Source organism: Scyliorhinus torazame, chromosome 13 (genome assembly GCF_047496885.1).
Source record: "Scyliorhinus torazame isolate Kashiwa2021f chromosome 13, sScyTor2.1, whole genome shotgun sequence".
Classification (NCBI taxonomy): Eukaryota; Metazoa; Chordata; class Chondrichthyes; order Carcharhiniformes; family Scyliorhinidae; genus Scyliorhinus; species Scyliorhinus torazame.
The window spans coordinates 58,801,143-58,814,601 of NC_092719.1; the positions used below are offsets into that span (position 1 = coordinate 58,801,143).

Here is a 13,459-nt window from a genome sequence, read left to right on the forward strand (position 1 = left end):
CCCCAAACTTGCTCCTTGCCTGAGGTGTGGTGATCCTCAGATTAAATCACCAGCAGTCAGCTCTCCTCCTCAAAGGGGAAGGGAAAGCAGCCTATGGTCATCTGGGACTGTAGTGACTTTACCTTTAAGACGGCCTGAAATTTCCTGCAATGGCATGTTTGGATCCCAAAGCTATAAATTAGGTAGTTTTGCTCTCATGGTGAAATTACATCATGACTTGTTGATGAGCTGATCTGATAATCTGGGAGGGGCTATAGAATACTGATGTGTTATGCTGCTTCGGATAACATAGGCTGTTACTTGATGTAGTCTTAACTAAAGAATGCTCCAGACTCTGAAATTAGTTCAACGTGTTTATTGAACTATTAGCACAGTTCTCAAATGAGTTCGACTCTGCTAGTCTAACTGTAGTAACTCAGTCTAACTGTACCAGCTTGCTCTAAACCATGTGCTGGGATGTGATGCTGCTGTCAACCCTGTCTAACTCTCTAGATGTCTGTCTGTGGAAAGAGGCAGGGTATGAGTGCCTCATCCATTTTATAGTGTTTATGTCATGCCCCCTTGTGGTGATGCCACCTCTGAGTGTCCTGACTGCCCATTGGTTGTGTCCTATTCTGAGTGTTCATTGGTTGCATGTTTGCATATCATGACAAATACATAGACAGAATACCTACTTTGGGTGTAATGTGTTTGATGAGAATATACTGAAACATTAGCACAAATATTTAAATATTTACTTAGAAGAGACCCATGTTCATAGGATTGTTTTCCAGACTAAATAAATCATTGATAGTTGCATTCCATGCTTGACGCACAAATATTAACAGAACGGTAACATCTGTCAGGGAAAAATCAGAACCTACAACTCTAATCATCTATTTTATTCCTTCATTGAGATGTCAAATTTCAATGCAATTCCTGGAACAAGTTAGTAAAAATGTTGCTGTCAAGGATTCAATTAATCTTGTGACGTGCATATTTTCAGTTTATTAGAAATTAAGTTTGCCTTCAGTGTGCAGTGGTGGAACTAGTGTGTGGAAATCCCAATCACTGCAGCCTTCTCTTGTTTAAGCCAAAGTATATGTTGTTACCTTTGAGTTAGGATAACCTGCTGAGTGAATGAATGCTGTACTGATCCAGAACTCTGTCGCTGTGCTCTGCTCTGTAAACCAACCAGTGCAAATCTCTAATGGTCTGAAGTGACACATGCGATCAAAACAGTGTTAATTAAGCAAATTTCTGATTGCCTTTGATTGTGATGGGGACAGAGCTATTGGGTCAGAAATTGTTGGGAAACATAATGTCAAGTTTTAACTGTGTAAACCAGAGCATAATTAGTGAGGAAAAGATGTACAATGAGTCGTGTTTTGCCACAAATTCATGGACTTTGTTGTCAGCCATGCAAAAACCTCATATGGCTGTTGACCATCTGTGGGAGTCAAGAAATTATGGAACTGCCCAACAACTAGCAATTAAATGGTGTAGTGAGGGATTCTAATTTGTGTCATACCCGAAGAAGAGGAAGACAAAAGAAGCACTTCAAAGACACCTGAAGGCTTTCCTCAAGAGATGCAATATAGACGCAACCCCTGAGAGTCACTTGCTAAGAAGAGACCCACTTGGAGGAACCTCCTGATTGACGGGACACAATTCTTCAAGAACACCCAATGGCAAGAAGAGGTCCGGTAAAGAAGCCTGAGAAAGGAATGCCAGCCATAAGTCCAAGGACCAATCCCACCTCCCGAAAATACCTGCCAAGTGAGCAGTCGAAGATGCGGCTCTAGGATCGGGCTCATCAGCCACGCAAGGACCCACAGAGCCCATGAGCAGTGGCACGGACAATCTTAGGGGGACAATCGTTAGTGAGCGATCGCCGAAGAAGAGAAGACTTTCTTACTTTTTCTTGGTCTCTTCGCTCTCTCTTAAAATAATCTTTCTCATGCTCTCTTTATTTATCTTGATAATTTAAGCTTAATGAATGTTATTTCCTTCTCGGTCATTACGCCCTTTCTTTCTCTACCCTTAACTGTTTTGGTTCAGAAGATATATACTGTGTTCTGAGATAAACACTGTGATTGTACGCTGGCCATGATTTTATAGCCCTTCTCGCCAGTGCGACCTTCCAGGTCCCGCAGAAAGTGACAACACCCACCCCAACCCACCCCATGCCACCAAAGATGGGCTCCCTGGTGGGGGGGGTGGGTGGACGAGTAATACAAACCACTATAGATTTTATCAGGACTGGTGGCCACCTGCATTGCGGCAAAACACTCCCCGGGAACAGCCAGAAAATCTTGGGTAGTGTGCGATTCAGTGGACTGAAGTTAAAGTCCGCTGTCGGGCGCATTCAACAGGATGTTTCGCGGCAGCTGTACACCAAAAAACATCCCGGCAAACGCACCCGAAAGCAGAGTTAGTTTTAAATCTGCTGAATTGCACCCATTCACTGTGGTGTATTTTGTGTTCAAAGGAATTTGGTTTGATTGGGGAAGTCCCTGAGGAGTTAATGTGCATTGCAGCCTGCAGAGATCATTCGTTTTTCAGCTTGGACAGATGAGGTCATTGCTGGGTAGAGACAAAGAATGCAGAGAGCTGGTTATGTTTTGGCGAAGGTTTTGGGAGAGCGAAGAGGTGAATTCTGATCTGTCTGATACTGGGTCCAAAATTCTCTCATGGTAGGATAGTAATAAAAGAGTAATAATATGTAAAGCAGAGCAGTCTTTTCTGGGGACAAGGAAGAAGCTGAAACATGCCAGGTGAACCAATGTTTTGAAGATATTCATTCAGCGCCTAAAGGGGTTCTAACAGGAGCCGAATCTGTTTTATGAAGCAAGTATTAGTCTATGCCCTGCTGATTTTAAGATAGATTGCAAGCTGTATATTTATTTTGTTACTTAATGAGAAACTGAGTAGTAATGTTAAGGGGGAATTGTAAGTTGTTCTTTTCGGGCCTGGAGTTAAAAAAAATTATTTTGTATTCATAATAATGTTTTGTTTTAGAAATATCTCCTCGAGTGAATCATTCTTTCCACACAGTCTTACAAATAAACTAACATATTGGGGTTTCGGTCCAGTATCCTAGCCACTGTTGGGGTCTGGTCTGGAATCGTGATAATACTAGAGGATTAAGCGATGGTAATGCCATTAAATGTCAAAGCATCATCATTCACCAAGGTCCCAGCTGCTGTACCTGCAGCTTACAATTTCACAAATCTTTGCACAAAATGTAGGGGCAGGCCTTCTTTCCCCAAAGCTCATACCCCAGAGGCATCCCAGAAGATGCATTGGGGAGCCCCTTGGAGGTCCATACACATGGTGGGACTGCTTGGAAATTGCCTGGACAGTTTCAAATTCCATTGGTAATTATCTTGACTCTAGAAACCTCTGGAAACTATGGTACTGACCCTCACCTCCACTCCACCCTCCCCTGTCCCCTACTGAACCACCCGTGCCCCCAACAATTCTCCTGACTCCCTACCTATCCCTGACACCTAGGGCGAAATTCTCTCCAAACGGTGCGATGTCCGCCGACTGGCGCCCAAAACGGCGCCAATCAGATGGACATCGCGCCGTCTCAAAGGTGCGGAATGCTCCGCATCTTTGGGGGCCGAGCCCCAACATTGAGGGGCTAGGCCAACGCCGGAGGGATTTCCGCCCCGCCAGCTGGCGGAAACGGCCTTTGTTGCCCCGCCAGCTGGCGCGGAAATGACATCTCGGGGCGGCGCATGCGCGGGAGCGTCAGCGGCCGCTGACAGTTTCCCGCGCACGCGCAGTGGAGGGAGTCTCTTCCGCCTCCGCCATGGTGCAGACCATGGCGGAGGCGGAAGGGAAAGAGTGCCCTCACGGCACAGGCCCGCCCGCGGATCGGTGTGCCCCGATCGCGGGCCAGGCCACCGTGGGGGCACCCCCCGGGGCCAAATCGCCCCGCGCCCCCCCCAGGACCCCGGAGCCCACACACGCTGCCTTGTCCCGCCGTTCAAAAGGTGGTTTAATCCACGCCGGCGGGACAGGCAATTTATCGGCGGGACTTCGGCCCATCCGGGCCGGAGGATCCAGCGGGGGGGCCCGCCAACTGGCGCGGCCCGATTCCCGCCCCCGCCGAATATCTGGTACCGGAGACTTCGGCAACCGGCGGGGCTGGATTCACGGCAGCCCCCGGCGATTCTCCAACCCGGCGGGGTTTGGAGAATGACGCCCCTGACTACCACTCTGCGATCATCCAACCCCCTCAAATCCATCTGGTCCCCCACCCTTGACCATCAGACTACCTCCCAGACCCCAGCTGCCCCTATCTTCAGATACCACCTGATTACCCCCATACCCATCCTACCCATCCCAATCCCACCTTGTCTACTCCCCTTACCTATCTTATCCACCCACCTGATCCCCTCACTCACTTACCTTACACACTTACCTTCTCTCCTGTCAAAATAGTTGGGACATTTAAACTTCATGATTTACAGCAGCTAGTGCCAGAAAAAAAGTGGCCTGGCTTCATTTCCCCCGGCGACTGAAGGCCTCCAGAAGAAACTATGCTCCACATTTCTCACCAGGCCCGGGTTGGAAGTCCAGGCGGGAAATGTATAGCTCCAGACCAAAGTAGGAAAATATGAGCGCAGTGGCAATCCAATGATGATTGCCACTCCACGGAAAATTGGGAACCAATATGATCTGAAGGGTATTGAGGGAAAGAAAGCAATCAAATTCAGTACTCCCTGCTGCGGCTGCAATCTCTCTGCCATCAGTACTTATATTTAACTCCCGGGCTCAGAACTCCTTGGCATAGCAAAATGCAGAAAATTCTAACTTGACAGATACAATGTTAAAATTCAGCACCATAAGAATGATGTATGATTTAGATATGCCATCGCGAGAGATGAGTTTTCCCTAGCTGTTCTCATCTCTGCTAAAGGACAACAGAACATTCTGGAATTAAATGAAAGCTCATCTGACCTCATGATGTACAAATAATTTTTGGGGCCTAAATCATTGTGACAATATGCAGCATGAACGGTTAATTAAACCGACCTGTGAACCAGTATGACCAGGAGTTTTCATTCCTGCACTCTGTGATTTTGGAGTGAATGGATGGATCACAGGTGCCTGCAGATTACAGATTCAAAACGGGGTGGCCTGTGATCAGAGGTAGTGAATGGAAGTGAATGAATACATGCAGTGTTCCACTCATCTTGCACCTTTTTTTTATGTCGAAGTTCTTTTACTTTACCAGTTGAAAAATATGACCCACCTACTGAATTATGAAGATAACGTTTGGGCAACAATTTGGAGAATGTGTTTTCGTACTCGTATCTGAGATAGTGTTGTTTCTCTTAGTTCTGACTGATTAATGGGCTTAGAAAGGAACGGGAAGCAATCTGGGTTTTTACACAATTCTAAAAATCCATTTATTCTCCAAACTCATAAAACACTTCAGAACTTGGAGTAATAAGGATGGAAACAGGTTGACACGAAACATACCTAGATTATCTTGACATTAGAATAACCTTTCTGTGACCAATATGGAGCTTGGAGCATTCATTAAATCAAAGTATTGCAATGAGGAAGGATTGACCGGACAGTTTGTAAATCTTAACCTCTTAAAATGAAACTTACAGTCCAATCTCTTTCGATTGAGCCAGTATGATATACTGTCCACAAAAGTGGACAGACCTTTTGTGCCGAAATTTGTTATTGTCAAGTTTAAAACCTTTTTAAGTATGTCAAATTATTTCAAAATGCAAACATCCGACACATTCAGTTTGCAAATTTAGCAGCAGAAAACTGCACAAACTTTTATGTTGTCAATAGAAAAGATTACCTGTCGCTAAATTTGTTGCTGCAAAATAATTTCACTGTAATAACCCCCACGAGGCCCACGGGGATGATTGATCTCCCTGTGGGGCACGTGGAATACCAGCTCCCCCACTAAGGTGCAAAGGCCTAATAGCGGGGCTCATTAAAACAAATTGATAAAAGCCGGCCAGGATGGAATCAGCTTCTTCGGATGGTCTCAACTGGGACTGGATGCACTGCCGGCCACTTTGCGGCCTTATAATATACGACTGGGTATAAATCCTTCGCTGATCCATTCCTGTGATCCACTCCTGTGAATATAATAATCACAATCCAAGTGGGCTTCCTCCAGTGCTACACACGGTAGGTAAAAGGATATGTCTCTTACTCCATTATCTTTATATCGATGTGCTTCTCTCGGCCTGCAATTTCTGCATCTGTCTTTCTCCTTTTTTACTTTTGGGCTCTTCTACTTCTCTCAGTTGTTCCCTTCTTTTTATTGAGTCGGTACGTTGTGGTGAGGATAGGGGTCTCTAATGTCTGTAAGCTTTTATTTGTAGTGAAGGTGGGGAGGGTGGTGGAGGGAGGGAATCTGGCCCTTGGTGGCTGCCTTTTCATTCCCTCCCTCCCATAATTCGTGCTTAATTCCCTCCCTCTCACTCCCATTGTATCCCTCACTTGCCCATCACCCAGCATTGCTACCACTCCCATTGCAACTCGTATTAAGCCCAATTATTACCTCCACCTCTTCCCCTTTGACCCTCCTCGACCCCACCCCAGAGCAAGGGGGGAGACTGTCACACTTCCTCGTTCCGGCTCTCTCCCTCACCATACCCCACCTCTTCCATTTTCCTTCAACTAAATTTGATTGCATGCAAAACTCTAACCCTAATAAAAACTTTGAAATCACTCTCCTTGTTGTTTTAAAAAAAGTTGCAATGCATCTGAGCAAAACCTGCTGGAAGTTGAAATGATAATTTCAGCAATTCTGCAGCTGAATGAGAAAAACCTGGGGAATCGGTTAAGTTGCACGCACTGAATCTGCACAATCTTTATTCAGCGGAAATATCAGTCCAGTTTTTTGTGAGAGGCTGAGTTCTACAAGGAAATTATAAGGAATGAAGACATTAAAAAAGAAATTTAATTGACCAATGTAGCCATCATCCTACAGTAAAATGTGCAAATTTTAGGGCACGGTGGTGCTGTGGTTAGCACTGCTGCCTCACGGCGTCGAGGACCCGGGTTCGATCCCGACCACGGATCACTGTCCGTGTAGAGTTTGCACCTTCTCCCCGGGTCTGCGTGGGTCTCTCCCCCACAACTCAATGATGTGCAGGGTAGGTGGATTGGCCACACTAAATTGTGCCTTAATTTGCGGAACAAAAATGTTGATTTGGGAAAGATGGTTGGACAGAAGTGCTATCTGGTCTCAATCTTACCATTCTACCTGGGCACCAGAACTAGCCTGAGTGCTGTAGAACAGTGAAGTCGAAGAATCAACCAGGCTGAGGGCTCATGATTGCTTTCCATTGCCCCTCCTGGACTGTGCATGTAACTGTCATTATAAATCAATGCCAGGAAACAGGGTGAACTCTGTTGTTTTCCACAGTTGGATAGCTTGCTGACACTCAATGCCTCGAATCAGACATAATTAATGGTACTTGCAGTAACATATCAGAGGACTACTATGGCACTGTCCCAAGATATAATTGTTTGCCTAAGAACATTTAAATGTGAAAAGTGTTGGGAACCATAATGATTACATACTTTGAAATTGAAAAGAATGTTACTGTATTGTCTTGGTTTTCCAATTAGTGAGTGCAGAGAGAGATTGTTTGCTGATCTCTCATCAGTGCCAAGTTGGTGGAAACCAATTATCAATGGTCTAATAATTTGCCAATGGTCTAATAATTTGCCAACGGTCTAATAATTTGCCAGTGGTCTAATAAGTTGCCAATAGTCTGATAAGTTGCCAAAAGTGGCATTTTTACCTCCTTCCCCCAGGGACTTTTGCCAATCTTGCCTAGATGTTTCAGTGGGAATTTGGAATAACACTGTGAGAATTATCATCATAGAATCCCTACAGTGCAGAAGGAGACCATTCGGGCCCACCAAGCCTGTACCAGCCCTCCAAAAGAGCACTCCACTCAGATCCACTCCTTCACCCATCCCCGTAACCCTGTAACCTAACCTACATACCTTTGGACACTAAAGGGCAATTTAGCATGGCAATTCCACCTAACCTGCACATCTTTGGACTGCTTTATTGTCATTTTTAAAATATTTCTACTGATTGGGAAGTATCTAATCAAAAAAAAACATCAGTGGATTCAAAATGATGAGGAACTCAAATTCATAGTAATGACATGAATCAAATCACTTCTTCAATTTATCAAACTTATTTTATGTTAAGAATGCGGGTGCCCCAGGTCCCCTCTCCGATTTACTTTAGCGATAGAACCATTGCGCTGAGGAGCTCGAATTAATGGCAGAGAATAATGAGGGGGGCGGGGGAACACAGGATATGCGCCGACGATTTACTTTTATATATATATACCTGATTCAATACCTACGATTGGTAACATTATGGAGCTACTAAAAAGGTTCAAAACCTTCTCAGGCTACAAGTAAAATTTTGTAAAAAGTGAGTGCTTTTTACTCTCAACACTGAGGGAAAGATAAAGCACGGAAGACATGTCATTTCGATCAGTAACTAACCACCTTAGATACTTGGAGGTACAAGTAGCTCAAGACTGGTCTCAGATTCATAAATTAAATCTTACAAGCCTAACCGCAAGGGTTAAAGAAGACTTACAAAGGTGGCGTAGTCTGCCCCCATCGCTTGAGGGCCAAGTACAATTGGTAAAAATGAATGTTCTGTCACAGTTTTTATTTTAATTTTAATGTCTCCTGGTCTTTGTATCTAAAAAATTTTTTATGGAGTAGAAAGATCGATCTTTTTGTTTACATAGGCTGATGCGGTTCCTAGGATTCGTAAATCGTTACTTCAGAGGAAGTGGCACTTGGGCTGATAGCCTTGCCATATCTTAGGCTCTATTCCTGGGCAGCGAATACAGAAAAGGTTCGATGCTGGGTTGGGCACCAGATGCAGTATGGGTGCAGCTGGAGGAAGGGACATGTAAACGTTCTGGGCTGTGGGTGCTGGCTGCAGCGCGACTCCCGCTGACGCCACAGAAATACTCAAAGAGTCCGGTTGTAGTGTCAACACGGAAGATGTGGAAACAGTTTCGCAAATATTTTAAATTAGGGGCAGGGTTGAAATTAATGCCAATCCGAGAAAACTATCTATTTAAACTTGCAAGAATAGACGTTGGGTTTGAAGACTTGGAGGAAAAAGGTGTGATTAAGTTGAAAGATTGAAGGTAATTTTGCAACATTTGAAGAATTGAGGGAGGAATATAAACTCCCAAGGATAGAGGCCTTTAGATATGCATAGATATGGGCTTTTGTAAAGGAGATCTTCCTTATATTCCCAATGTTACTCCATTATTTTTTGATGGAGGAGGTGTTGATGGTTTGGGGGATAGAAGGGAGGGTTACCTCTGTTATTTATAGAAAAATTATGGAAGTAAGATCAGAATCTCTGGATAGGTTTCAGGCCAAATGGGAGGAGGAATTAGGGGAGACGTTGGAAGAAGGGCTTTGGTACGAAAATGTACAGAGGATAAATGCATCAACCTCGTGCTCAAGGTTGGCACTAATACAATTGAAGGTAGTTCACAAAACACATTTTACAAAGTCGAGAATGAGTTGTATGTTTGAAGGGGTTGACGACATTTGTAACAGATACAGGAGGGGACCAGATAATCATGTACACATATATTGGTCGTGCCTGAAACTTAGAAAATTCTAGAACACCTTCTTTAGCACCATGTCGGCAGTGCTGCAGTTGGATTTAGAACCCAGTCCCCTGTGAGCCATATCTAGGGTGTCGGACTGGCCGGAGCCCCAGACAGAGGCAGGGACAGATGTCTTAGCCTTTGCCTTGCTGGTGGCGAGGAGGCAGATCCTATTGGGTTGGAGGTCAGTTTCTACACCCTGTGCCTCAATATCTCTGGGAGCGTTAATGGAGTTTCTAAGCCTAGAGAAGGTTAAATTTAGTTTAAGCGGGAATGATTAGGGGGTTCTGTAAAATATGCCATCCATTTACATCTCACTTAATGGAATTAACCGCAGACAGCAGCTAAAATGGGAGGATAGTTAAGTAATTAATTCATTGTTTTCGGGTTGAGGAAGGGATTGTTAAATGTTAGTTAAATATGTGTAATGTAATTTATGTGTAAGAAAATTGTTGAAAAAGCGAATAAAAATATGTATTAAAAAAATCAGAATTGAAACCCTTAATGACAACCTCAGCCTGAAGCAAAAACATGCCTGATATTTTGATGTGTTCATGTTCCAGAGAGTACAGCCAATTTTCATTTTGATAAATTATACTTGTTCACAATAGCAGTACATGCTTTCCAGCAGTTCTGTGATAATGATTATCACCATTAAACAATAACCTATAGACAATAGGTCCTCAATTTACATGCTTTGATATGGAAAATTTTATGATAAATGAAAATCCAGTCAACAATCAAACATTATTTTCTAAAGTGAGTGAAATTAAATTCTTGGAACGCAATTTCAATTTTAACAATATTTGAAGTTGCTTGCCATACACATATATATAATTAATCAAGCAATCATATAAATAAAAAAGTGCTAAATTTCTTTAATGTCTAAAATGCAATACATTGATAAAATCTTACCTTTCAAAAGGGACAAAGCCCAGAGGATTAGAAATATGGAATATTTCATTGAAAAAGTTTGGGAATTGATAGGATTACAATCTCACTGAGTATTGCTGACGACTACTGGGTGCTTGATTTCACAGCTGTTTTATACCTGGCCCTTGCCTGGTGACATGAGTAAGGTATGAGGAAATTACTGTCTGCAAGTAGTTATTCTGAGATCAGTACGTGCTTTAACCATTTCAGAACTTAAAGACTTTCACAATGAAGGCATCCTGTCCTTAAACTGTAAGGTGATTGAGAATCCATAAATTATGGGAATTTATGGATATTGATTTCACAAGGATAATGCAGCAGCACACCCAAGGGAATACAGACTCATGCAACATGTATTTTTGCACTTTTAATGTAAAAACATTCAAGATGCTTTGTAAATCGGGTGGCACGGTAGCACAGTGGTTAGCACTGTTGCTTCACAGCGCCAGGGTCCCAGGTTCAATTCCCGGCTTGAGTCACTATCTGTGTGGAGTCTGCACGTTCTCCCTGTGTCTGCATGGATTTCATCCTGATGCTTCGGTTTCCTCCCACAAGTCCCGAAAGACATGCTGTTAGGTAAATTGGACGTTCTGCATTCTCCCTATGTACCTGAACAGGCGACGGAATGTGGCGACTAGGGGCTTTTCACAGTAACGTCATTGCAATGTTAATGTGACATTAATAAGGATTATTATTATAAATCAAATCAGATATCGAGACATGGCGGGGATAAATTAAGGACTCCAATCTAAAAGATAGGCTTTGAAAGAGGAAAAGAGAGGTGAAGGGTGAGAAGGAAGAAGGGTCAAGGGTCAGGATAGCTAGAGGCCCTGCCTGCAATGGTGGGCAGGCTGGAGGAGTTACATAGGGTGGGATATGGCTGTGAAGAGATTTTAAAAAGTGAGAATGAACACAATACACAATAGGTTGAAGGATGGATAGCTGATGTCGGTCAGTGACAAAAGGACAGGTGGACAAGCAGGTCTTATCATGGGACGGAATATGGGCTACTGTCTTTCATACCAGGTAGATTGAGGGAAAGATGGGAAGAAAGAGTACCAAAATAATTGAAGTTAGAGGTGAGAAAACATTGCTCGCTAAGGTCAGAGTCACAGTGAAACCTCTTATTTAGCGAGAATCACCATAGTGCTGAGAATTGAGGGAGGAGAGTTTTGAGAGAAATTAAAAAGGTGTGTGAAAGGCGCAACACATGTCTAATGATCGTGGAGAAAAAAAGAGCTAAAAATTGAGCTGCATTACGAGAAGGAGTTCTTGAAATGGGAATTGATGACAGGGAGAGGGAGAGGGTTTATCTCTAAAGAAAGGCCAGTAGAGGAGCCAGTTGGGGAAATGCAGTGTTTAGACGTTGCAGAGAACGGTTAAGGAGGTGAGTCCCACAGAGGAAATGAACAAACGCCTCACAGCGCCAGGGACCCGGGTTCAATTCCAGCCTTGGGTGACTGTCTGTGTGGAGTTTATACGTTCTCTTCGTTTCTGCATGGGTTTCCTCCGGGTGCTCCGGTTTCCTCCCACAGTCTAAAGATGTACAGGTTTGGAGGATTGGCCATGATAAATTACCCCTTACTGTCCAAAACGTTAGGTGGGGTTATGGGGAATGGATGGGGGTATGTCTAGATAGGGTATTCTTTCAGAGGGGGGTTGCAGACTCAATGGACCGAATGGCCTCCTTCTGCACTGTAGGGATTTTATGAGTCAAAGAGATTAAGGCCAGAGTTCAGTGGGAGACTTTGTGGGCAATGTCCCATCTCAGTTGCATGAGTGCTTGGCTGCAAAGAAAATAAGGAATGTCCTGCGCAGAAAATAAACAAAGAACAAGAACAAGAACAAAGATATGTACAGCACAGGAACAGGCCCTTCGGCCCTCCAAGCCCGTGCCGACCATGCTGTCCGATTAAACTACAATCTTCTACATTTCCTGGGTCCGTATCCCTCTATTCCCATCCTATTCATGTATTTGTCAAGATGCCCCTTAAATGTCACTATCATCCCTGCTTCCACCACCTCCTCCGGTAGCGAGTTCCAGGCACCCACTACCCTCTGCGTAAAAAACTTGCCTCGTACATCTACTCTAAACCTTGCCCCTCTCACTTTAAACCTATGCCCCCTAGTAATTGACCCCTCTACCCTGGGGAAAAGCCTCTGACTATCCACTCTGTCTATGCCCCTCATAGTTTTGTATACCTCTATCAGGTCTCCCCTCAACCTCCTTCGTTCCAGTGAGAACAAACCGAGTTTATTCAACCGCTCCTCATAGCTAATGCCCTCCATACCAGGCAGCATTCTGGTAAATCTCTTCTGCACCCTCTCTAAAGCCTCCACATCCTTCTGGTAGTGTGGCGACCAGAATTGAACACTATACTCCAAGTGTGGCCTAACTAAGGTTCTATACAGCTGCAACATGACTTGCCAATTCTTATACTCAATGCCCCGGCCAATGAAGGCAAGCATGCCGTATGCCTTCTTGACTACCTTCTCCACCTGTGTTGCCCTTTCAGTGACCTGTGAACCTGTACACCCAGATCTCTCTGACTTTCAATACTCTTGAGGGTTCTACCATTCACTGTATATTCCCTACCTGCATTAGACCTTCCAAAATGCATTACCTCACATTTGTCCGGATTAAACTCCATCTGCCATCTCTCCGCCCAAGTCTCCAAACAATCTAAATCCTGCTGTATCCTCCGACAGTCCTCATCGCTATCCGCAATTCCACCAACCTTTGTGTCGTCTGCAAACTTACTAATCAGACCAGTTACATTTTCCTCCAAATCATTTATATATACTACAAACAGCAAAGGTCCCAGCACTGATCCCTGTGGGGGATCAAACTAGGCAAAAGAAACAAAAAGGCC

The 13,459-nt window shown here is 44.1% G+C and overlaps 1 protein-coding gene across 1 annotated transcript in view; it reads right to left on the reverse strand.

The window, feature by feature from the left end:
* The window catches only part of LOC140387620 (uncharacterized), a 176,173-nt gene extending 165,475 nt beyond the window's left edge, over positions 1-10,698 (reverse strand). The window contains exon 1 of the mRNA XM_072470813.1: positions 10,569-10,698. Coding sequence (XP_072326914.1) covers positions 10,569-10,617 — 49 coding nt within the window. The 5' untranslated portion in view covers positions 10,618-10,698. The remainder of the gene's footprint in view (positions 1-10,568) is intronic.
* Between the last annotated feature and the right edge of the window lie 2,761 nt (positions 10,699-13,459).